The sequence below is a fragment of the Psilocybe cubensis genome, chromosome 10 (genome assembly GCF_017499595.1).
Source record: "Psilocybe cubensis strain MGC-MH-2018 chromosome 10, whole genome shotgun sequence".
NCBI classification, from domain to species: Eukaryota; Fungi; Basidiomycota; class Agaricomycetes; order Agaricales; family Agrocybaceae; genus Psilocybe; species Psilocybe cubensis.
Window position 1 is genome coordinate 95427 of NC_063008.1, and position 24447 is coordinate 119873.

Consider the following 24447-nt stretch of genomic DNA (forward strand, 5'->3'; position numbering starts at 1 on the left):
AGGGGTCAGGAAGGACCAATGGAGGTAGACACAAAGGATTAGCTTCTGTCGTTTGTACATCGATTGATTCAATTCATTATGCATATATTCATCCCAATCATTCCGTGCTATAATAGCAGGCCTAGATAAATTATATTATGTAGGTGGACGTCCGAGATAGTTTTAATGAGCACTGGATGGCGGTAAAGGAGATCCTGAAGAAGTGTGGCGGCGTCGGAACGCGACGACGAGTGTCGGTTTTTTTGGCCATGTTGTGTGTGTGGCGAACTCATTGATCTGGAGACGACTTTGCGTCGTACGAACTGAACCATATCGGCTTAATCAGAACGCAAAATACCCATTACAACAACCACAAATGCACCAAACCTACCTCTTCCTCATCCACCATTGCCTCCAACTCTACCGCCGACGATATGAGGTGCAGGGAGAAGCAGCCAACAACGTAGGACGATAAGAAACAGCGCGTCAGGGTTGGTTCATTGATGTCTCAAGGGAAGAATGCTGGTAGGACAAGACTGCAATGACGACCGCCAAGTTACAGGGAGCTTTCGATGCCAAATGCCACCTGAAGCCTTCAGCACATTGAAAAATATCATGACATGATTTATTTTCATAGGATCAGCCCTGAGTAGCAGCGATACGCAATCATACTCTCGGTGTTGGAAGTTTGCGCCCGTTTCAATTCCATCCCCGGACAATTTGTGGAATAATAGGCGTTGGACAAGGAGGAGAGGAGTGAAGTCGACAGCAAAGGTAGGAAGTGGTATAAATTGATATCACGGAAGATGTGTGTCACTGGTGCGAGATGTTTACCGGCTGTTCCTAAAGCTTTTCATTAAAGAGTCAGTTCACAGACACAGCACACCACCCTTCCCTAGCTTACGCGCCGCATGACAAACGGGCGCCTATAACTGTAAGATCACAGCAAAATTTACGACGATACCTCATTATTCTGGGCGTCCTCATCGTCTCTTGTCACGTCACCTGAGGGAGTGCGTCAATCCCTTACACCGACGTCAGTGCTTTGGGAGAATATCATTGAATCCAGGATATCTGCGGTACGGTGGCTACTGCCGGCACCGCTGCTTTCCAAAACTCCCATGGTGCCCTACTCGTAATGGTCAAAGTTTAACTCGGAGATGTGGGTTATGGTATGAGACGCATCTGCGCTGCTGTTGCTGTTCAGCGCAAGCAGTAGGACCATGACTGTTGTCGCCTGCCCCTAAACCCGTTGTGACGAAGGATGAAGTGAACACGACGTGTCAGGGAAAGGCAAATAAACAATGACACGACCAATAAGCTTCCTTCAGTGTCGTTGGTCTGCATGACATGCATGAGAACAAATAATAGGATTCACGGTGACTATGTAATCCGATGCCCCGATCCAAATGTTCCAGTGAGTCGAGTGTCGTTGCTGGATATGAAGGACGTGGCTAACAATGTATTTGCCCCTGTCAAAAGAATCCGAATCGGATTAACCCGTGCTGAGAACCAAAATTGGATTATGTAAACCGGCCGGCACAGGCATTTAGTTAAAAGTTAAAAAGTATTGCGCCTGCACAGGCACATGTTCAGAGCACACGTTCAGACAAATCGACTATGTGTTCTTGCACTTCCTCATGTAAGCAGACGCTTCGACCGACAAAACCTCCGTGGGGTATCTCGACGCCTAACATATAGCGGAGGACGGATCAAACGGAGTCATGTGTAATATTAATAGCACAGAGGGCGTTGTGTGAGAGCACTCTACGTGAAGAGGCCCTCGTTCAGAATATCTGATAGACGCACATACGTGAATACAATGACGGCATCTAATCTATGTTTAAACAATATATGAGGAAATTGTGAAGCTGTTGACACGGCTGTTACATGCTGGCTGGCACGCAAAAAAGTGTGTCTCTTGAACGAACATCCTGTATGACGTTCTTATAAGCCCCGTCTGACACATGATCCCGTGTCAACCCGAGAAATCTGATAAGACGAAATGACCTAGCCTGGGGAGCTGTCTGTTGGTACACTTTCTACACCCTATACATAGTGATAGAGAGCACATTGTCTAATAAGATTTCAGTATCTTTGAGCGGGCAAGGAGACAATTGGTAGCAGATTCTTGTGACGGTGATCTTGTACCGGTCTTTTTTCACAAATGAGAGAAGAACAATGGAACAACATTGCCGAGAAGAAATCTTTTTTTTCTTATTTAGGCATAGTGTCTGAGCACTTGTGATAGTAATCGATGGGACTCAACAGACCTAGGATACACACTCACGATGTAATAACACTTCATTTATATTATCTGTTGTACACATAATCTGTTGGCAAGAAATGTCAAAGCCCAATAGATAACAGACAGGTCACTCGGCCACGAGGTTAAAAGAAGGACTATGTTGCTTGCCATGAGGTTCCATTGTGGTGTCCCAAATCCGAGTGGCGGAAAATAAGAGGAGGCATATTGCCTCATTGTGTGTATGTGTGGGAGAAAAATTGATTTTGACAGCAGCAGCGCTGATACACGACTAAATAGTGAGTCAGAAGCTCGACACTCGGCACTGGGTAATGAACCTGGGATTTTTTTGTGTGTCGCCACTCGATTCCTATGTTTTGAGGGAAAAATTCTGTTCCTTCCCTGCTCACACCATTCTCTCTCTTTCCTATCGCACCATACTCCTTTGCGTATATCCCAATGGCCCAGTACCAAGAAGAATCCTTTGATATCCCTTCGAACACTTTTCATCCAGGATCCTTTGATTCCATGTTTGAATCAGAATGTGAGTATTGCAGACAATTTTAGGGACAAATGCTTGATGTTGATTGACTCTCTATGCCATAGTAGTAGCACCGGGATCACTCTCGGAACAATTACTGGGACAGGAATACAGCGGGTTTGGATATCTGCCTCAATTCCAATGTGATCCAAATACGGTGGCAGTATTATCCGACTCCTATATGCCGGTATCCTCGTCGTCATCAGGTTTGGATGTTGAAAGCTCCGGTACTGCCGAATTTGACTGTAAGTTCTTGAATTGCGTACAGTAGCAAGATATGCCCAACAGAACACCCATTTCAGCGTCATATCCACCACTATCAACATCGTCCACTGATGCCACCTTATTCCATCCAGCGACTGAAGAAGAGATACAGTCACTCGATCCACGGCAATCTTCTTATCCCTTCACTGAGCAAGAGATATTGGGGCTGAATAGTTGGAAAGGTGAGCCAGTTTCATAACAATTTCATTGTTGATCATACGCATAACTGATCACACTCGTCAGCGAGCACCCATGCGTCCCCTCCAGCACACTCTGAATCAGGGTGGAATATTTTGCCACAAGACTCATCGTGGCCAACGAACCGCGCCCCGATATTTAGGGGCGACTATCCGTCTTCCTTTATGGAAGCATCGGTGTTCCCTACCGAAAACCAGAATTTGGGATCGACACCAGGCCCCTCACAATCGTAAGCATTGCTCGCGCATCAGTTTCACATATGCTAAGAATCCATAGATATTATGGACATGGCATACATGATCCATATGCGACTGCTAATGAGTTCAGCATTTACAATAGCCTGAATGAGCCCTTTACGCCGCAGTCCTCTTTGCCGAGCTCGAGTAATCGGTATACGAACGACTACCAAACCTGTATGTCCTGATATATTGTGATTTTGGGCTTATTGACTTATGATTTTTGCTATGATTTTCTTTGATGTAGTCTCACGTACTATTGGAGAAGGTTTCAGTAACAATTTATCCACAGGCGAACAGCAAACCGTCGAGGATCAATGCTCTGGGGATCACCCTGTCGAGCACGATCACAGTGAGCCAAACGCACATGGAAGGTATGTGTACCTGCCCCTTCTCCAGCAGTAGATGTTGACCAGAATTTTTAACATAAAAAGTAGCGGGGTCCAGAGGGATCCAATGGATGCAACATACAAGTATGTGGTCATTGACTTTTTTTATCCTTTAGAATGAAGGATTCTGATGAGAAATTTCCCACAGCAATCTATATGGACTGAACAATGCCCTGGAGTGGCCACCCAGGGCATATGAATCCATTGAAGGGGAAATGCCTCATACCAACGCAGGTACATGGACGGACGAGTCCATTGCACCGGAGCAGCCGGCTCCAAGTACTTCCCAGGTCCAAGGCCACGTACCCAGTTGCATGGGGGGCCTTGGTGTCAGCGTTACACGTGAGCGCAAGAAGAGGAAGGACAAGGGGTTCCGGTTCGTCAATCTAGCTGCTAGCTAGACGACGACGGTGGCGGGTGCACGACCTCACGAGCCCAAGATAAGATCAAAATCAATACCGTAAGTGTTCTGTTCCCTCACAAGTAAACAATCTGACGAGTACCTTGGCAGTTTTCACAGGTGCTAGATGTGCTTCAGCGCGGACCTGCAGCTACTGTAGGGAACGAGGGAGTCATCGAAGGTCGAGCCGGCAGACTAAGGTGATGCGTCAGCGTCCACCTTTTTTCTTCCGGCTTATACTACCGCGATATCGATGGCTGGGTGCGTGGGAATTTCACGCACGCCGTCCGCGATGGCTCGAGAGCGCTATAATAAGTCTCTTCGAGGCCAAAATTTAGTCGGATAGCGGTCTTTCGGTAGGATTGTGATCAAATTAGCACACAATGAATAAACTTGCAATCACATTCTCTTTGAGAGATATTTTATTTCATCAACATTGTTTAACTTGCTTCCAACAAGTCTCATTGGCATTCCTTCCTTCTAGAAAATAAATTAATCTAGCATCAAACATCCCCAACCTCAAAATAAAGCTCGCCAACTTTTGAATCTTCACGGGCGTTTGAGCACAGACACCTCGGCCTCCATTGTACCCTATTTATGAATCAGAATATACATGAACAAAAACCCTCTCCAATCGGAGACAGAGTCCGAAGTTGCGTGCCATTCACACTTACGCTCTGAATTTTCTCATTTTTTTCTTTACCATGTGTTGCTTTCTGTTTGCACAGGAACCCTTCAGAAACGAAGTTACAGAGCTCCCTATTTGTTAGCTGGCTGACCCTCTTACGCTTGAGAGCTCAGGCGACACCCGACATAGTCACATCATGAAAGCTTGCTTCACTCCTTGGGAATCACTGACACAAGCAAGCAGCACTTTGAAGGGTCCTAATTTGACAAGCTTCTTCTTCGTAACTCATCGATACCTCGATAATCGCATATCCCTTTCAAACTGAGTTTATTTCATGCCAACGTAAGTCGAGATCGCAAAATATGAGTACTCTAGAGCCGAATCCCCCATTTTAAGATGAAGTGTAAACATGACAATTGATTTTATTTACTTGTAAACATCCTGCTGCTAAAAATGTTATGGATGAGATGCTGTAAATCTATGTCCAGTAAGCATAACACGCCTTCATGGTAGTAGGACTGACAAATCTAATACAAGATTCCCATAACGTCAAACACGCATACTGCTATAGCACATCGCCGCTAGTCCAAAACGCTATCAGACCTTTCAACTCTCTACAAAAGTTATCAATTAACCAACAAAAGAACACCCACCGTGTTTGATAAAATGAGGAGGCCCCGGGGTCTAAATGAGGCCTCTAAAATATATCAGGCGCCGCCGACGGATATCATTGACGTATTGTGGACACAATTATTCTGAATCGAAAGCACGAAGAAACCTAAGCAGGGTCTGGCACAGCTCACCCATGATACCATGATTCAATTTCCAATGTATTATATTTGCACAAATAATACCGGCTGAACATTTGCGGTACTGTGGGTGGTAATAGGCCCACTGCTAGTACCCATAAGGTCGTCCGGTGGAGAATGGTCGGATTGTACTCCAGAGATGTGGGTTATAGTACCGGATGAGTCTACCATGTTGGCGTTGCTCACAGCGAGTCTTAGAGCCATGACTGTGGGGGCAAGCCCCTGAGGTAGGCATGACCAGATCGAGTCAGTAATATCCAATAAGCGCAAGGTGTGCAAGTGCAAAGACGCCAACACGTACCGACAAGATAAATACGAATGGTTGGATGTAAGATAATGCTTCGTTAACGTTGGGCGGGATCCTGTATAGCACCGCAATAATTGTTGAAACACCGAATATTGCGAGGACGACAGAGTAGGCCGCGGACGACTCAACGATTGTAGATAGGATGTGGGCGTATCGCATGCGCATTGTTTTTCTCGCGTGGGACGTGGAGGCGTGTGAAGCGTTGTGGATCTTGTATCCAATTAGAATGGTTGTGGAAACAGTAGTGACCGTCGATGAGAGAAAGAGTGCAATGATGACGCTGTTTGACAGGGTGGCAACTACAATATTAGAATACGTGACGTGAACCGCATGGATAACGGTGCTAATGACAGCGAATGCTGTATGGAGGTTAAATAAACATTTTTGCAGGGCAACAAACCACCCACCGAACTCGGCGGTCAGTAACATAAATAGAACAAATGTAACCTTCAGTCGTCGTCCCCACACGTAATAACACCTCCAAATCTGCAAAAATTTGAATGAGTTGTATTATTTTATGTGAGAGGGTTGCAAATTACTGACCAAGAGTGCGTCTGAAATTACGAATGACATACTCAGTACACAAGTTAAACCTGTATCGAACCACGACACCGGTTCCAATGTTGCATAAGACAGGGAGTCGCGCGTATCCCCTCTGGAAATGAACGTCCAGTTCAACTTGTTCCATAGGAGTACCAGAGTAGATGATGAGAGGAAGTATAGTGCCGAGATCATGCCCAACACAATACACCGCGGCATGCCTGACGACTCACTTGATGCTAACCAAATTTTTGATGACAGTCGGACGCCAATGATACCTCAAGACATACCATAGGCGTATACAACTCCACTGTAAACCATTGTATATACACCTGTAGGGTTTTTAGCGTAATTTGAGGTGTTTGAGCTGACATAATGTACACACCCATTAAAAATGTGTACAGCATTGTGCTGTTCAAGTCTCCCCTAATATAATGTTCCTCAACGATTGTGGGGATTGTGGAGGGAAATGTTGTCATCGTAGCTGCAACTAAGGCAGGAAGTAAACACGTGGGGGAATCTGTATGATGTTCGAAAGTTCATGGTATACCTTATTCCCTTTATTGCCTTTCCTCTCAGCGCTGTAACACTGAATTATTGTATGATATTTATATTCCAAATGTATACATCTGGTTTTTGACAAGAATCTTCCCTGATCATGATTTGATCCCCTACGACTGGGTGGTCCTTGATGATCTCAATATCGTATGTTTAAATTTGGAGCCACAGTGTTATTTTTCATCTGCTGTACATCATCCGAAATACTGCCGCCGCTTGGAGACGACTGAAGAATAGGAGTTGAATGTATCAATGCATTTATTAATATTTGTTATCATTTCAGCCACCAGGACTATTGGATGACCCATCCGTTGCTTCCGCCCCCGTGGCTTTGAAAAAGATTTTGGCCCTTTGAAACAGATCATCATGATGGGCGCTTCGACTTGTGCAACTTCCAGTGTCCAGTGTCATCACTGTGCATGTGGGAATATCCGGTAACGTGGGCACAGGAAATTTACCTTGCAGGGGAAGCGAGGGAAGTGCAAGGGAAGTGCAGTGTGGAAGTGCGGACAGTGCGACGTGCGCGAGTGGCTGAGGGACGTGCGCGATTGGCTGAGGGACGTGCGGAAGTGGCTGAGGGACGTGCGTGTGCATGCGCAACCGTGTTGAAGCAGGTTGGGGTGATGGAGCGTGGGATAAATTGACTTCAAACTTGTGTTGTCTTTCTTGGTCGCCACTATTCCTCTACTATCAACAAGGCTTGTCCCACTAAAAAAGTCATATTGTAATAGATAGTAGTGTAAATAGTTGAATAGAAGTAAATTTAAAAGTTATTTAATGGATGATTGTGTATTAAGCTAAGAATTGAGGCCCGGGCTACTTTGCCATGGGTGAGCAACTATCCTTGTATGAATAAAATATTAAACCACATACCTCGAGTTCACTGTCATCCCCTTCTCAATCACCAAAGTTGAAGTAATCTGGAAGTCCACCGTATGGGTTCCACCCATCTTGATGTGGTCCAACATCGAGTCCCATCCTATCCTATCATCATTCTAGCTAAATATTATTTAACAAGACTGAATATATAGGCAAACAGTAAAAGATCAATTGAGGTAAAGTCAGACTAGTTTTTTTGGAGTTCTCTGTGTATTACCCGTCGATGCGCATGACATGCCGAGTGATTGCCGGGAGCGGGAGACCGAGCACAAACCGGGAAAACCGAATAAACGTCCACGAAGTCCAGGTTCATCCGGTATTCTGGTATAGGTAAATGCCTACTCTACCGTGGCGGTAAGTATGTACCTTGCCTTGAACTTTGAACTTTTCTGTGTTCGGTGAAACACAAGTTCAGAAACGCCGAATGCAACTTCGTTTATTTTTCGTTATGTGCGCAGTCTTGGCGCAGGCGCCGTATACCATACATACGGCACGGCATGGGTATGGGCATGGGTATGGGTATGCAACCGACGTTATGCAATGAAGGGGGTGTGCACTGTGCTAAGCGCCGCCGCCAACGCGCCTGTGATCATTCCTGTTGTCCCTCTAATATAACACTGCATCGTCAAATTTGCGCCGTGGGATTGTATGGTCATTGGTCGGACAGAGCCAGATGGGTCCTTGTCCTTGTAGTTTGACATCGGGAATGCTGTAATGTTTAGCGTACTTTATGAATTACGGCAATGAATGTCGGGATGTGTACATGCTGTATTTCAAATGTTTGTTTTCTTCAGGATAAGAGCGGTGTGTGGTATTATGCTTAATATTAAATGGAATTTTCAATGTCCACCGACAATTGCTTTACCGGTTTGCTCAACCTTAAGCCCTTGACAATGTACCAAAATCAATGTAAGATATATGCTTTCAGGTATCATTAAACTGGACTCAAGAACATCATGAAGAATTATAACTCGAAATATGTTACATACGTGTACACCGCACGATAGTGCGACCCAAACAGACTGTGTTACCTAAGTGTATTGTCAGGTGGTTGGCAAAAGGCGTCTTGAAGATTTACAGAGACTTTTTTGTGCGTAGGCTTGTATGCAGGGTGATATCCCTGTGGTAGAAGTTATGCCAACTTGAAACTGATGCTATCCACAATAATTACGAAGCTTAAGTACGCCACAGAAAGCGGCTGCAAAAGTCACCATCTACACAAGTCCAACGGTGGAAGAAGTACCTGGTATTTGAAATATTAATTTGTCAGTACAAACTCCAACGGTATATAAAGGCCATCTTCCAACGAACGAGTCCCAGCAAACAATCTAGCTCGAGGATGTATACCCACCGCGCATTCTTGCTCTCTTTCACTGTTTTACTGAGCACCGCGCTCATGGCGACGGCTCAGGCCGCATCAGCTCAAACCCGCCTCGACACGTTGTGTAAGACCGCAGAGGTTGTGTGTAGCAATGTCGGAAGCACCCATCTGGCGGCAGACTCTTCATTCAAGAAACAGGCCGCTGACTCAAAGTGAGTCTTGTTATTCCCTGCAATGTTGATCAAATACGATCTAACACGGCGTGTGCAATGAAGGGGCGCCACAAGAAAGACAGTGCCGATTCAAACGTTTTTGTGCCCTGAAGGGTACGATCAGTGTCTTGCGGAGTGTAGGGGGCTCGAGGACGGTGGCTTGGACAGTGGTGGAACCGGCGCATATTTAGGATGCGCTGCTTCCTGTTTGCGATGCTTGATTTAAGGTATTGAATGGGGATCTATGGGCTCATGAAGAAGGATAGATAATTCAAGGAAAACTTGCGGAAAGACGGCTACGCAGAGAATGGTTGATGTAGTGACTCGTAAGACGTGGTATCAAGAATAGTATTGTGCATATTTTGATTCATACCTTTTTATGAACTATAACACTGGGAGTTGATAATCACCGTTTGAAAGTGAATCCTATCTATGTGGGCGCAAAAGGTTGTATAATACTAGCTGGAATAATAACCTTGGACTTGATCCATGCGTTGCCTGGTTGTCCGATATTAAGTCGTAGAATCCAACGAATGACGCGCGCTAGGAATCGAATCTGGCTCAAAAACAGGTATGAGGAAAAGATTTTTTTTGTATGAAGTCAATAATAAGACGTGGCCCGTCGAACCGAGTTAGGATGGCTCAATATTCGCGCTACCGTGGGTGGTGCTGGGACTACTGCTATCTCCCATAGTACCGTCCGGAGGAGAATAGTAGGATTGTAACCCAGAGATGTGGGTTATTATACCGGATGAATCTGGGAGGTCGGTGCTATTCAAGTTAAGGGCTAGTCTCAGCACCATTACTGTAGGTGCGATGATGAGCCGTGTCGCGCTACAAGCGCGGGCGCACAAATGCGCGTTCCCACGACCTGCCGCGCGCGGCATCGACCGGTATTTGCCTTTACCCACGACTCTCGACATCCCCAATATGCCCCCCCTCGCCAACCAGACCGTCCCCCTATCAACTTTTATTCTTTTAGACATCCTCAACTTCACCCCCTATTGCGCGCGACGCACCCCGATCAAGCCTCATGGTGTAGCCAACAGTTTTCACACGTTTCGCTTTGTTCCCACGCCTAGGCCGTCGCGATCGACTTAGAGAAAAATGCGAATTTGGGTGCTTCCTCTCGCCTCATTCCTCAGAAATGACTCCTATTTCAAATCTTCTCGTATATTCGACGCCTTTCTATTCCTCTTATGTACTAGTAGCTGTAGGACAAGTTTGGTACACAGATACTAGGCAAGTAGAGTAGCTTTTGGTCCCTTTTAGAATACCATTCCTCTCCAAGTAGCTCAATTTTGCGAAAATCACATCGATTTTACTGCGTTCCTCTGCGTCGTTTCGAATTGCGTTTTAGTCCACAGTATACTGTGGTTAAGCAGGGCTTTGTGAAGCAACCCGCATATATCAACGCATCTTGCACGAGTGTTTGGGTGTTCTAGGCACTGCCCAGCTCGTCTCTTTGTCTTTCCACACCCATCACACTCGTCAGCGTATCAGCGAATCCCTGGGTTTGGTATGACGAACGATACGAACGATAAATTTAGTGCAGGACCAGAGATTTATGGTGTATACAAGTATGAAAAAGTGAACACTTACTGGGGAGACAGCGCTCAACACTTGAATATAGTTCGACACTTGGCCATCAACTGATATGTCAGAATGCAACGGCAGGACTATCAACGTCACGGCATATAGCACGACGACGAGCGAGTACACAGCGGATGACTCGGCTACTGTGGAGATAATGCGTGCGTAGCGTCTATGCTGTGATTTTCGGGCGTTCAACGAGGATGGTGATGAGGCTTTGTAGATTTTGTATCCGATGAGAATGGTTGTGGTGATGGTAGTGCCTATCGATATCAACGTCAGTGAGAACACGATGTTGTTTGATAGCTCGACGTTTCTATCGTTTAACCCATATACAACCGTGTCAGTGATAAAGAGAGCTATTAGAGCCTTGTTCACTATCTCAAACCATGTTTTGCATTCAGGTAGCACACATACCAAGTTCGGTGGCTAACAGAAAACACAGAGCGCCTGTAACTCTTATGTGTCGTCCCTATACGTAGTGACATCGCCAAATCTATACATTTGGTTCATAAGGCATGCTTTTATGTTGTAGATGACTGACCAGCAGTGCGTCTGAGATTATGAAGGACATATTCTGTAGACAAGAAAATATTTCGTTGTACCATGTCACGGGGGCTACCATCGAGGAAAACTCGGAGATACGGCTACTGCCTTTCTTAATGAGTGACTTGTCAAGGAAGCACCATTGGAATAGTTGGGTGGCAAATGCTACAATGTATAGCACCGAAATGGCGGTCAATACGACCGTGACACCATAAACCACGGTATACGCCCCTATAGAGCATTCGTATCATTGACGTTTTGAAATTGAAAACTGAAAAAATACCCATGAGGAAATTGTACAGCATAGCTTGGTTTAAGCCTCCGCTAATGAGAGCAATCTCATAGCCTGGGGCGTTCAGTGTGTCCGACATAGTCTAGCAAAGTGTAATGGGAAAGGAATCCGACCTGTCCTGTCGCCCTTTTAAACCATTACTTCCGAGACAGTAATGAAATGGTATATTTTAAGCCCAAAGATGTCGTTAACGTTTGAACTTCAAAGCATCACTGGAGACAATATCAAAATATCAATTTTTATCAGAATTCAAGTACAGGATACATCTGTACTGACGTCACTGGGACGGTGAAACCCTTGGTATTCAATGAGATGGGTTATTCAAAGACGCAGTCCAATCACCCGAATTACCGCCTTCCACAGTCAGAGATGTGAAATCGAATCATTCGAGTCCTACATATAGCCCTACTCATCAACCACTCGCTAAATCTACCTGTTGATGGTTATCTTCCTTCGAAATTCGAAATACTCAATTACACCATCAAAAAAACCGTGTATATGTACTTTAAAACCTGAGAACAAAACCACAGAAAAATAAATCGGACACTACTGGTACTAGTACTAAAAGCTACAAATGCACAATGCCCCCGTAAAATTCTACCCGCTTTACATGTATCCCAAACCAAATATCGTAAAAAATCATCACACCCCCAACTCAAAGCTTACTCCCGCCTCCCCTGCCCATCCCCACCCCACCACCCACACCAACCCCTACACCACCACTCCCACTCCCCAACCTCGTAATAGGCTGCAACTTCCTCTTCACCTCCCTCAACACGCCCGTCCTCGGCGCCCACTCCCCAAACGCCCTCTTAAGCCTCTCAAACTCCTCTCTAAACAACCACGCGATGCGCTCGTCCGCAATCACATCCCGCAGCGCCCACGGGATCTCGTAGTCGTTCTGCTCTTGCGCGGCGTTGAACGGGTCGACTGTTAATGGTGGGTGGGTGTATGTGTAGGGCGGTAAATCGGGGTCGTGTTCGGGGTCAGAGGGAGAGGAAGCGCGCGTCAAAACCTCCTGCACGCTCCGCCCGTCATCAGCCAAAAAGAGGTAATCGACCGCGAGCCGATAACAAGCTTCCTCCTCATACGCCGTCGAATGTCCGATCCCGCTCAGACTCCCCGCCGTCGCCTCCGAGAGGTGCGCGAGCAGGCCCGAGTCCGGTAATCCCGCGTTGCGGATGCGTAGGAGGAGGATGAGGAGTGCGCAGAGGAAGTCTGATGAGCTGTGTGCGTGTGTGTGTGTTAGAAAAAAAAAAGGTTTTCGTGGGAGAGGAGGATCTGAAAAAACATACTGATACGCATCCCCATCGATATACAACGCACGCAAAATAAGCGGATGGTTCGCAGCAGTAAACAACCCCGAATAAATCGGCACAACTTGATCGTTCAACGACGCGATATACACCACTTTCGTCTATGCACCCACAAAGCACGTTAATAGCAGCACACAAACACACACACAGTGCGTGTGTGCGAGAAAAGGAGGACGTACACCATGATCCAAAACCCTCGTCAGCGCACCCACATACGCCTTCGACACCGCACTCTCCGTGTTCTATGTATTCATCACAATTCATCATCATCGTCAGCTCCTCCACTAAAAGAAAAGAAAACAAAACACACAAACGCACCTGGAACTCAAACAGCTCTCTAGCAGCCATCGACTCAAAATACTGCAAATACGGTCCCACGAGCGTGCTCGAGCTCAAGTACCTCAACGGGCCTAGATGAATCCCACACATCGCAAGAAGACATACACGCTGTGCTGTTCTTCCTTTACGTGGCGGGGGTGGAACACCAATAGCAGATGCACCGGGGTCTACAACGCCCAACGCGCTGTGCACCACTCCATCTCCTTGCTCTTCCTCTCCATGCCCATGTCCACTCGCATGGACCCCAGAAACCAAAACCCCATCCGCAAACAACCGATCGACCAAATGCGCAGCAACCACGCTCCCCTGCGAATGCGCGACCACAAACACCACATCCGCATTTCGCACAGCGGACATGTGTGCCTCGTTCTCCGTGAGAGATTTATACAACCTGATTTTTTTCAAAATTCAAGTTTTTTTTTATCAGTAAGTATATATATAGACAGAGACAGAGAGAGACAGAGAGAGAGACAGAGAAACAGAGAAACAGAGAAACAAAAAACATACCGCTCAACCCGCCTCTCAACAACCCCCTCACCTTCAAGCGGCACCTGCACAACCTCAGCAAACTGCACTCCATGCGCGCGCTCGAACGCGCGCAGAGCTTGTACTGTCATCGAGGTGAATTTTTGCGAGGTGCCTGTGGGCTGTTTTTGTTTTTGTGGGTGTTGGTTGGTGTTGGTGTTGGTGTTGGTTGGTGGTGTTGGTTGGTGGTGTTGGTGGTTGAATTTTGTTAGAGTTGTGCGTATTGTTGGAGTTGTGCGTGTTGTGCGTGTTGTGCGTTGCGTATTGTGCGTATTGTGCGTGTTGTTGGAGTTGTCGGAGTTGTTGGGTTTTTTTAGGTGGTTGGGTTTTTTGGTGGTTGAGTTTTTGGTGGTTGAGTTTTTGGTGGTTGGATTTTTGGTCGTTGAGTTTTTTGGTGGTATGCGGTTCGGATGATGGCGAATATGTGCATCGTGTAAAATGCGAGTACGAGTATGTGCGAATGCGCGAATGTGCGAATGTGCGAATGCGCGAATGTGCGAATGTGCGTAAGCGCGTTATGCGCAATTAGCGCGTTATGTGTATGTTCCGACATGTTCGCGACGTGCGAGGTAGGCGTGAACAGGGAACAACGGGTGCATGATCACGAGGGCGTGTGCGTGCGCGTATGCGCACGGTTGCGAGAGGAATGCGCGTATATACGCAGATGCGATGCGAGAGACGCGACCGTGAATGCGAGAGACGCGACCGTGAATGCGAGAGACGCGACCGTGAATGCGAGTACGTGCGATGCGACCGTGAATGCGAATGCGATTGGCGAGCGCGACGTGTCATATGCGAATGCGTATGCGCATGTTTGGAAGTTTGTATGTTCGTAGCACGTTCGCACGTTCGCACGTTCGCGTGTTTGAGATGTCCGATGATGGTGATATTCGCGAGTACGGCGATGTTCACGAGTACGGCGATGTTCACGAGTACGTGCAAGCATGAACGCGAGCATGAACGCAAACGCGAACGCGAATGCGCGTAAATAGGCGATAGGCGATAGGCGATATAGATCCAGCATGAGGGGAAACAAGCAAAAAAAAAAATCAAACAATCAGCAAACCACCACCACCAAAAAAAAAAAAAAAAAAAAAAAAAAAAAAAACCCAAAAAACCACAAACCACAAACCACAAACCACAAACCACAAAACAAAAAAAAAAAAAAAAAAAAAAAAAATCAACCACCCACCTCACCCAACACACTCCTAATCATCGCACCGGGGAACCACCCATGCACACCAATCACAACCACGCGTTTGCCGTTCGCGCCGCTTAACACATCTCTCACTTGTGCGTTCTCCTCGATTCTTTCGGCTGCTTCACTGGGACTGGGATTCGGATCGACCGCCTGTTCAAAGTCGAAACACCTATCCCGCACCTCGGCCTCGGTAGTAGAAGGTGACGAAGGCGACGAGGGTGAGGAAGGCGACGATTCAAATGCAGGCCGTGTATCGTTCACACTGTCCACCGCTCTTCCCTCCCTCCTTCCCTCCCTCGAGCTCGAGCGACTACCAGAAAGCAAGGGTAGTGAAAGACCAAGGAACGACGAAGCAGAGTGCGCGCTTGGTCCAGAGCGCATTTTCACCCCTCCCGCACCTCCCGCTCCTTCGTTTCCTCCTCCTCCTCCTCCTCCTCCTCCTCCTCCACCTCCATCCCCCAATAAAGGAGAGGAAGACCCAGAAGACCCAGAAGAAGACGGAACAACCAAATCCCCCCACCCACCCCTCTCAAACACGCTCCACGCCTTCGGCAGCGTCATCCCAAGCGCGCGCATCCGTGCGCGGCGGTATTTGTCTAGTGGCGATTCTTTCTGCTTGTGCTTCAGATTCTCTTTGCGATTGAGATTGTGCGTGTCGTATGGGCGTTGATGGAACGCGTCCGTATCATCCAAGTCCAAGTCCTCTTCCTCTTCCTCTTCTTCTTCAACATCAGCCGACGATCGAGATCGGGAAGACGACGCAGACTCCGAACGCGCGCGCCCCTTCCCCTTCCCCTTCCCCTTCCCCTTGGCTTTCTTATGCACACTCGCGCTCGCACCGCCGCCTAAAGGTGAAGGCATAACAACCCTCCCACTCCCTGTCCCTCTCCCACCTGCTACACCGCTCCGTACCGATCCTGCTCCAGAGGACGAACCAGACGTCGACCCAGACGCCGACCCAGCAGCAGCAGCACCAGCAAACAACACCCCCGAGACAAACCTCACAGTGCGTCCAATCAGCCCCTCTCCCTCTCCTCCCTCTCCCTCTCCTTCTCCTTCCCCATTCCCCCCTACTCCCCTCCTACTAACAGACGACGCCGACGCCGAGCGTTGAGACAATCGAGGCCGAGGCGGCAACACACTCCGAGGCGGCGCATGGAATGTATCGTGCCAAGTTGGCAGAACGAGGTTGGGCGGTGGAGGGGGTTTTGGGACTCCTGTGCCTGTGCCTGTGCTTGTGCTGGTGCTGGTGCTAGTTGTAGGCGTTGGTGTAGACGTCGATGCAGAACCTGATGCAGAAGCGGTGGATTTCGTAGATTTAGTAGATTTGGTAGAAGGCGCAGGCGACGCCGCTCTTTTCGTCGCGTCTCCCAAACCCGGAGGTTTCGAGTTCGAGTTGGACATCGCGCTGGGAGTTATCTTACCCCCGTTCGTCGCGCTATTCGTCGTGGAATTCGCAGTCGCAGTAGTCGCAGTAGTCGCAGTAGTAGTCGCAGTAGTAGTGGAAGTGGAAGTGGAAATGGAAGCGGTCGTCACTCCGACCCGTGAACGTGATTTCTCCGCGGAACTTGCCGGCGTACTCGCTCCCGACCCCGACCCAGCGCGCGCAGGCGTCGACGCGCCTGAGCCTGAACCAGATTTGGCCATCTGCCTCTGCACTTTCGCAGACTCGCGCTTGAGATCTTCCGAGACGACGAGCAGCGGCACAGCCCGTTCTTTATCTTTACCGGCATCAGACGCAGCCACGCTCCCCGTCGCGTCCTTACTCCACCCACGCTCCCCCTCCCCTTCCCCCTCCTCCTCATCAAACTCAAGCTGCATAACCTCCACCCCATTCTCATCTCTCTCAACTCCCTCCACTGCCCTTCTCGACCCCGACCCCATGCGCGGCGCCCCGGTATACGCCGCAAGCGTCCTCACAAGGAACTGCGAGCTCGCCGTCGTACTGCTCGAGCTAAAATTCAAAATCGACGCCGCCCACCCACTAGCGCTAGGAGTCGGACTCGTACTTGTGCTTCGAGGTATATCCGCGGCCTGAGTGTGAGGTAGCGGTGTATACACCACAACATCCTCCTCAACCCGCGGAGCTTCTCCCTCCTCCTCCTCCTCCTCCTCCTCGTGCGCCACCGCCGCATCCCCCTTCTCCTGAGATACTTCCAAAGCACCATCCGTACCCGCACTACCTTCACCCCCTTCCTTCACATCCGCATCCGTATTCGCATTCGAATTGGAGTTAGAACCAGCGGCACCACCACTCAAACTCTTCAAAGACGCCGACGAATAATACCACGCCCACGGCGCAAGCCACGCAGACGTAATATTCCCCTCGGACGTATCAGGCCCAGGGCTCGCAGCGTCTTCTCTTGTCGCCGGTTCTTCTCTCTTCGTCGCCGTTTCTCTTTCTGTGTTCTCATCCTGCGGCGTCCGCGTTTCATCTTCATCTTCCTTTACCGCGGCAACCTCCTCCACCTCAGTCACGCGCGCTTCTTCATCCACCCGCACATCCGGCGCTTCATCCTGCGCGCCTTCTCCCCCCGGCGGCTCTTCCTCTTCCTTGCCTCCCTCCTCCTTCTCCTCCTTCTTCTTCGCATCACCAACAGCCACACCCGCACCAGCACCAGCACCGACACCGACACCAGCCTTCCACCCAACATACTCCCACCACGTCCCTTTCGCCGTTCCCTTTCCTTTTCCCTTCCCAGTTCCATCCCCATCCCCATCTACTTTCACCTTCATCTTCTCCACCTCCAATCCCGAACCCGAGACCACCTGCGCGCTCAGCCCAGACTCCTCCACTCTCCCAGTATCACTATCAGGAGCAGCAGGAGCAGGAGCAGGAGCAGGAGCAGCGGTATCATCCAAAATCGCCTGCTCTTCCACAGCACCTTTGACACTCTCCCCCTGCCCATCTACATCCTTTACCATCGACGCGATCACTACATACAAACCCCAAAAAGCAACAACAAGATCAGTTAAAACTTGCAAACAGCCATGACTAGAACTAAAGAAAAAAAAAGACGTACCGATTTCATTTTCACTTTCACCCTCATTTACACCCTCCACCCCCTCCTTTCCCTCCACCCCCTCCTTCCCTTCCTCCCTCCCATCCATCCCAACCTCTTTCCCCCCATCCCCATCCCCACCCCCCTCCTTCCCATCTTCTTTTGCACCCTTCCCTTCCTCTTTCCCCCCACCCCCACCCCCTCCCTTTCCCCCTCCCAAAACAGGCAACACCATCGGCATCTGCATCTGCACACCCAACGACAAAGGCAAAGGCAAAGGCAAAGGAAGCGACAAAGGCAAAGGCAGAAACGCCGCGAACCTCCCCCTCCCTTTTCCTTTCCCTTGATCCTTCGCGTTTCCTTGATCCTTCTGAGGCGGCGTATGCGGCAAACTAGGCACACAATCATCAATCGACAAAGGTAAAGACTGCGTACTCCCATCTCCTCCTCCCCGACCCCCACCCCCACCTCCACCATCCCCTCCTCCAACTTGCTTTCCATCCGCATTCACATCCGCATTCACATTCGCGATGGCGCTCGCGTGCGCTGTTTGATGACAATCACGCACACCAACAGATCCAGGACTTCCAATCCCACCACCCGGACTTTGAACACCCGGACTTACACCAGGACTCGCAATCCCAGGCGTAACAGGCCCAAGCGTGGATGTCGACACAGACGAGCTCCCTGTACTCCCCCCTCCCTCTCCCCCTCCATGAACATGGAAAGGCGCATGGACATAGACAGGTCCACACCGCCCACCACCCCCTCCCACCCCATCCCCATCCCCTGCCTCTCCCTCTCTCCCTGCCTCTCCCTCTCTCCCTCCCATAACCCGCTCAACTCCTCCCATAACCCGCAACTCCTCCACTTCATCCCCAACCGCACCACCACCACCACCACCACCACCACCACCATCACCACCACCACCACCACCACCCCCATCCCCACCCCCCTCGCCACCCACAACCTCATCCGCAACCTCATCCCCCTCCAACCCCCCATCCCTCTCCAACCCCCCAGATAAACGCGGCAACCCCACATACCCCGGCGGCGGCGTCCCAGGCGGCGTCCCGCCCGGCGGCGAAGGCGGCGGTGTAGGTGGTGCTTTATGGAACCACGACGACGATGATGATGATGTTTTCGAGGTTGATTTGGAGGTCGAAGAGGGTTTGGATTGAGAAGAGGAAGTGGTTGATTTAGGTTTCGGAGAGGGTTTCGGAGAGGTTCGTTTCGGAGAGGTTGATTGAGAAGAGGGTTTTGAAGGGGTTGATGTAGGTATAGACGTTGACTTTGAACAAGGCTGCGAAGAGTGTTTCGAACGAGATTTTGAAGACCTAGATAATTTCGAACCTGAAGAAGTGGGTTTCAAAGAAGAAGAAGCCCAAGGGGTGGACGATGTTGAAGTGGCGTTGGATTTGGATGAGGTGGATGTAGGTTTAGATTTCGCGGATGAGGTGAGCGTTGTTTTCAAAGGCGAATGCAAAGACGACTGTGACTGCGACTGCGAAGGTGATGGAGAGGACAAAGTACGATCACCGTCTACACCCTCAACGCCCTCCACACCCTGCACATCCGAACCCGGCTCCGACTCCAAATGCAAAGGCAACGATACCGTGGACATCGACGCGCCCTCACTCTGTGCAAGCTCCAAATGTCTCCAATGCACACCCACACGTAACGGCGACCAAGGTGTCGAAGGGAGCGACTTCGCCTCACCCTCCAACTCATAACCACTTCTACATCCACGTCCACTTCCACGTCCACGTCCAAGCCCGCCCTCTCCCTCACCTTCTCCCTGTTCCTGTCCCACTCCCCTTGCAAAATGTGGCACGCCAATCGCCTTCACCGAACTGAAAGAACGCGAAGAAGTAGGAGACGGAAACTCCATCTGCTGACTCTGACTCTGACTCTGGCTCTGACTGAGATCAGGCGTCGGCGGCTCGATCTTCACTTGCACTCCCACTCCATCCGCCTGCGGACCGGGACCCTTCTCCTTCACACTACTTCCATCTCCCAATACCACATTCCTGCTCTCCCTCGCGCTCGTGCTCTTGTTCGTGCTCGTGCTGGCCAATACAGACGACGAAGGCTCTGTACCGCCAGACGCGGATACCGACGCCGAAGCCGATGCAGAACTAGCCTCCCCCTTCCCCTCCTCCTTGCCCTTGTCATTTGCCTTGGACCGCGTCAACGAAGCGAACCACGAAGATTTCTGTTTTATCTGTCTAACATCCTTAACCTCCTTCACTTCCTTAACCTCTTTCACCTCTTTCGCTTTCCCTTCCTTCACATTCGCGCCCTCACCCGCATTCCCGCTCGCATTCCCATGCCCATTCCCGCTCCCGCTCCCGCCCTCATTCACAGTAATCGTCGTCGTCGTCATCGCGGACGGTAGTACTTCGCGTCCTCCATCGTCCGCGATAGATTGCGAAGGCGGAACACGCGCGTGTGTTTCTTCTTCGTCTGTGCGCGTTTTCGTCATCGTTGTGATTTTTTGGTTTGGTTTGGTGTCGTATAGTCAAGTCGTATAATTTCGTATAGTCAAGTCGAATAGTTTCGTATAGTCAAGTCGTATAGTGTCGTGTCGTGTAGTTTCGTGTCGTAGTTTCGTGTTGTGTAATTTGGTTTCGTAGTTTCGTGTTGCAGTTTCGTATTGTGTCGCGTAGCGTAGCGTAGTGTCGTGTCGTGCAATGCAATACAACGCAACGCAATATACCGCGCAACAAAACAAGAACCCAAAGAAAAGAACAAAGAAAAAGCACAAAAACCATATATCAGTTCATAAATCACCATCAACAAAAACCATAGAGAGAGAGAGAGGATAGAATCAGAATGACTCACCATGCACCTCCACCCGCACACCCGCATCCTCACCTTCACCTTCACCTTCACCTTCACCCGCATCCTCACCTTCACCTTCACCTTCACCTTCACCGACACCCACAGCAACAGCAGAACCACCCCCAGCACCACTACGACTGCTACCAACACCCGGCTCCTCGATAGGACTCAGACCCTCCCTCGTCGCGACGGCCTGCACGAGCGATACACTCGCTTCGAGGGGTTCGAGGGGGTGAGGGGCGGGTCGGGGTGTCGTCGTCGTCGTCGTCGTCGTCGTCTTCGTCGATGTGTTTGGGATTGTGTTTGTGGTTGTGTTTGTGTTTGTGTTTGGGTGTGGGTCGTGCGATGTAGATGGCGATGGCGATGGTGAAGTGGATGTGGTTATGGATGGCGAATGGGATAACGGTGTAGATAACACCGGTGATATCGTCGAGGGTGTAGATGTAGACGTTGATATAGATGTAGATGTAGACGTCGACGTCGACGTCGACGTCGGTGAAAGTGTCGATTTAGCTCCGTGCGCGGACGCCGACACCGACGCAGAAGCAGAGGCAGAGATAGACGACAACGCCGCCACAGCGCTCGATCCCCTCCCCTTCCCCTTCCCCTTCCCCTCGCCCCGTCCCTTCCCCTCGCCCAGTCCCAGACCCTGTCCCGCAACCAACGCACCCACCCCGCCCTCGCTCCCCGCACTCACACTAGGCACAACCACACCCACCCCCGAGCGCCACGCAGGCTGTCTATTATACGCGCCTGTACCGAGCAGCGTGCGTGTGCTGCGGATGGAGCGGGTTGTCGTTGTTGAGGGGCGTCTGCTTCTGCTGGTTGTGGGTGTGGGTGTGGGTGCGTTGCCTGTACCAGTCCCAGCCCCCGTCATAGTGGTATTGGTCTTGTTATTGGCGTTTGCGTTTGCGTTTACGTGTGAATTCGAATTCGAATGTGTAGTAGATTCAGAGGAGGGGGTATTCTGCTTCTTGCTCGTATCAGGTGCTTCTACGACAGAGCTGGAGCTGGAGCTGGAGCCGCCTAGTCTATCAATATCAATACCAGCACTGGCACTGGCACCATTCATCTCGTTCCCAGCAAACAAAGCCGAAGATTCAGAGGAAGCTGCAGAGGAAGACAACGCATGGTGTACGGGCATGAGGCTATCCCAGTCACAAACGTGTACGTAGCGTGCAAAGAGCAAAGCAAAGAGCAAGGGTGCAGGTGCAGTGGCGCTGGGTACACGCAGAGTCAGAGCTCAACGGGATTATGACCCGTTATGACGCGCGATATGCTCCGGACCACCGGCTGGTCCGGCTCCCCGGCTGCGCGGCGCTGACGCAATCAAAATAAGAAAGGCGCAGCACGTGCGTCACGACATACATGACACGCGTTTGGGGTGACGTCATCGCTTTGCTGCAGCGCGCGTCATTCGTTATTCTACGACTTAATACCGGACTATCAGGCAACGCATGGATCAACTCCAAGGTTATTATTCCAGCTGGTATTATACAACGTTTTGCCCCCACATGGATAGGATTCACTTTCAAATGGTGGTGATTATCAGCCCCGGGGGTTTATAGTTCATAAAAAGGTACGAATCAAAATATGCACAATATTATTCTTGATACCACGTCTTACGAGCCACTCCAACAACCATTCTCTGCGTATCCGTCTTTCCGCAAGTATTCCTTGAATTCCCCATCCTTCTTAATGAGCCCATAGATCCCCATTCAACAACTTCAAATCAAGCATCGCAAACAAGAAGCAGCGCATCCCAAATACGCGCCGGTTCCACCACTGTCCAATCCACCGTCCTTGAGTCCCCTACACTCCGCAAGACACTGATCGTATCCTTCAGGGCACAAAAACGTTTGAATCGGCACCGTCCTTCCACCTGCACCCCTTCATTGCACACGCTGCGTTAGATCGCATTTCGTCAACATTGGAATGGAATAACAAGACTCACTTTGTGTCAGCGGTCTGTTTCTTAAATGAAGAGTCTGCCGCCAGATGGTTGTTTCCGACATTACTACACACAACCTCTGCGGTCTTACACAACGTGTCGAGGCGGGTTTGAGCTGATGCAGCTTGAGCCGTCGCCATGAGCGCGGTGCTCAATAAAACAGTGAAAGAGAGAAAGAATGCGCGGTGGGTATACATTCTCGAGCTAGGTTGTTTGCTGGGACTCATTCGTTGAGAGATGACCTTTATATGCCACTGGCGTCTGCACTGACAAATTAATATTTTAAATACCAGGTACTTCTTCCACCGTTGGGCTTGTGTAGATAGTGACTTACACTGCCGCTTTCTGTGGCGTACTTAAGCTTCGTAACTATTGTGGATAGCATCAGTTTCAAGTTGGCATAACTTCTACCACAGGGATATCACCCTGCACACAAGCTTACGCACAAAAACATCTCTTTAAACATTGAAGACGCGTTTTGCGAACCACCTGACAATACACTTGGGTAACATAATCTGTTTGACACGCACTATCATGCGGTGTACATATATATAACAGATTTCAAGTTATAATTCTTCATGATGTTCTTGAGTTCAGTTTGATGCTACCTGGAATCATACATCTTACATTGATTTTGGTACATTATCAAGGGCTTAAGGTTTAGCAAACCGGTAATGCAATTGTCGGTGGACATTGAAGATTCCATTTAGTATTAAGCATAATATCACTCACCGCTCTTATCCTGAAGCAAACAAACATTTGAAATACATCATGTACTCATCCCGGCGTTCCTGTGCAAACAGAAAGCAACACAGGGTAAAGAAAAAATGAGAAAATTCAGAGCATAAGTGTGAATGGCACGCGACTTCAGACTCTGTCTCCAATTGGAGAGGGTATTTTGTTCATGTATATTCTGATTCATAAATAGGGTAAGATGGAGGCCGAGGTGTCTGTGCTCAAACACCCGTGAATATCCAAAATTTGGTGAGCTTTAGTTTGAGGTTGGGGATGTTTGATGCTAGATTAATTTATTTTCTAGAAGGAAGAAATGCCAATACACCGCTGGCGCTCATACATATTTTCAAAGAAAATAAGACCCAGTAATTATGTTTCCTACATTTTTTTGACGTATTTTATTGGAATATAGGCTTCGGGCTTCCCTAATTGGGTAACCCCGGACTCTATATACGAGAAAAATACGTCAAAAACCAACAGGAAACATAATTACCGATACATATTTTTCTATCAAATATGTATCAGCGCCAGCAGTGATAAGACTTGTTGGAAGCAAGTTAAACGATATTGATGAAATAAAATATATCTCAAAGAGAA

The 24447-nt window shown here is 49.1% G+C and overlaps 5 protein-coding genes across 5 annotated transcripts; 1 reads left to right on the forward strand and 4 right to left on the reverse strand.

The window, feature by feature from the left end:
- Window positions 1–3391: 3391 nt before the first annotated feature.
- Window positions 3392–4456, forward strand: JR316_0010374 (uncharacterized protein; the record flags this gene model as incomplete). The annotated part of the gene is made up of 6 exons (XM_047896042.1): window positions 3392–3456; window positions 3504–3640; window positions 3711–3837; window positions 4001–4194; window positions 4254–4312; window positions 4373–4456. 6 exons carry the CDS (start codon window positions 3392–3394, stop codon window positions 4454–4456), a joined length of 666 nt encoding a protein of 221 aa, XP_047744087.1.
- A 1257-nt stretch (window positions 4457–5713) lies between these two features.
- JR316_0010375 (uncharacterized protein) lies at window positions 5714–7015 on the reverse strand (the record flags this gene model as incomplete). Its single annotated transcript, XM_047896043.1, has 6 exons — window positions 5714–5911; window positions 5991–6355; window positions 6404–6482; window positions 6579–6775; window positions 6827–6868; window positions 6922–7015. 6 exons carry the CDS (start codon window positions 7013–7015, stop codon window positions 5714–5716), a joined length of 975 nt encoding a protein of 324 aa, XP_047744088.1.
- Window positions 7016–12592: 5577 nt separating this feature from the next.
- JR316_0010376 (uncharacterized protein) lies at window positions 12593–14209 on the reverse strand (the record flags this gene model as incomplete). The annotated part of the gene is made up of 5 exons (XM_047896044.1): window positions 12593–13163; window positions 13233–13354; window positions 13470–13532; window positions 13572–13983; window positions 14100–14209. 5 exons carry the CDS (start codon window positions 14207–14209, stop codon window positions 12593–12595), a joined length of 1278 nt encoding a protein of 425 aa, XP_047744089.1.
- A 1088-nt stretch (window positions 14210–15297) lies between these two features.
- On the reverse strand, window positions 15298–18243 carry JR316_0010377 (uncharacterized protein; the record flags this gene model as incomplete). Its single annotated transcript, XM_047896045.1, has 1 exon — window positions 15298–18243. The coding sequence occupies one exon, from the start codon at window positions 18241–18243 to the stop codon at window positions 15298–15300; it is 2946 nt and encodes a 981-aa protein (XP_047744090.1).
- Window positions 18244–22767: 4524 nt separating this feature from the next.
- JR316_0010378 (uncharacterized protein) lies at window positions 22768–23342 on the reverse strand (the record flags this gene model as incomplete). The annotated part of the gene is made up of 3 exons (XM_047896046.1): window positions 22768–22889; window positions 22935–23068; window positions 23119–23342. 3 exons carry the CDS (start codon window positions 23340–23342, stop codon window positions 22768–22770), a joined length of 480 nt encoding a protein of 159 aa, XP_047744091.1.
- Between the last annotated feature and the right edge of the window lie 1105 nt (window positions 23343–24447).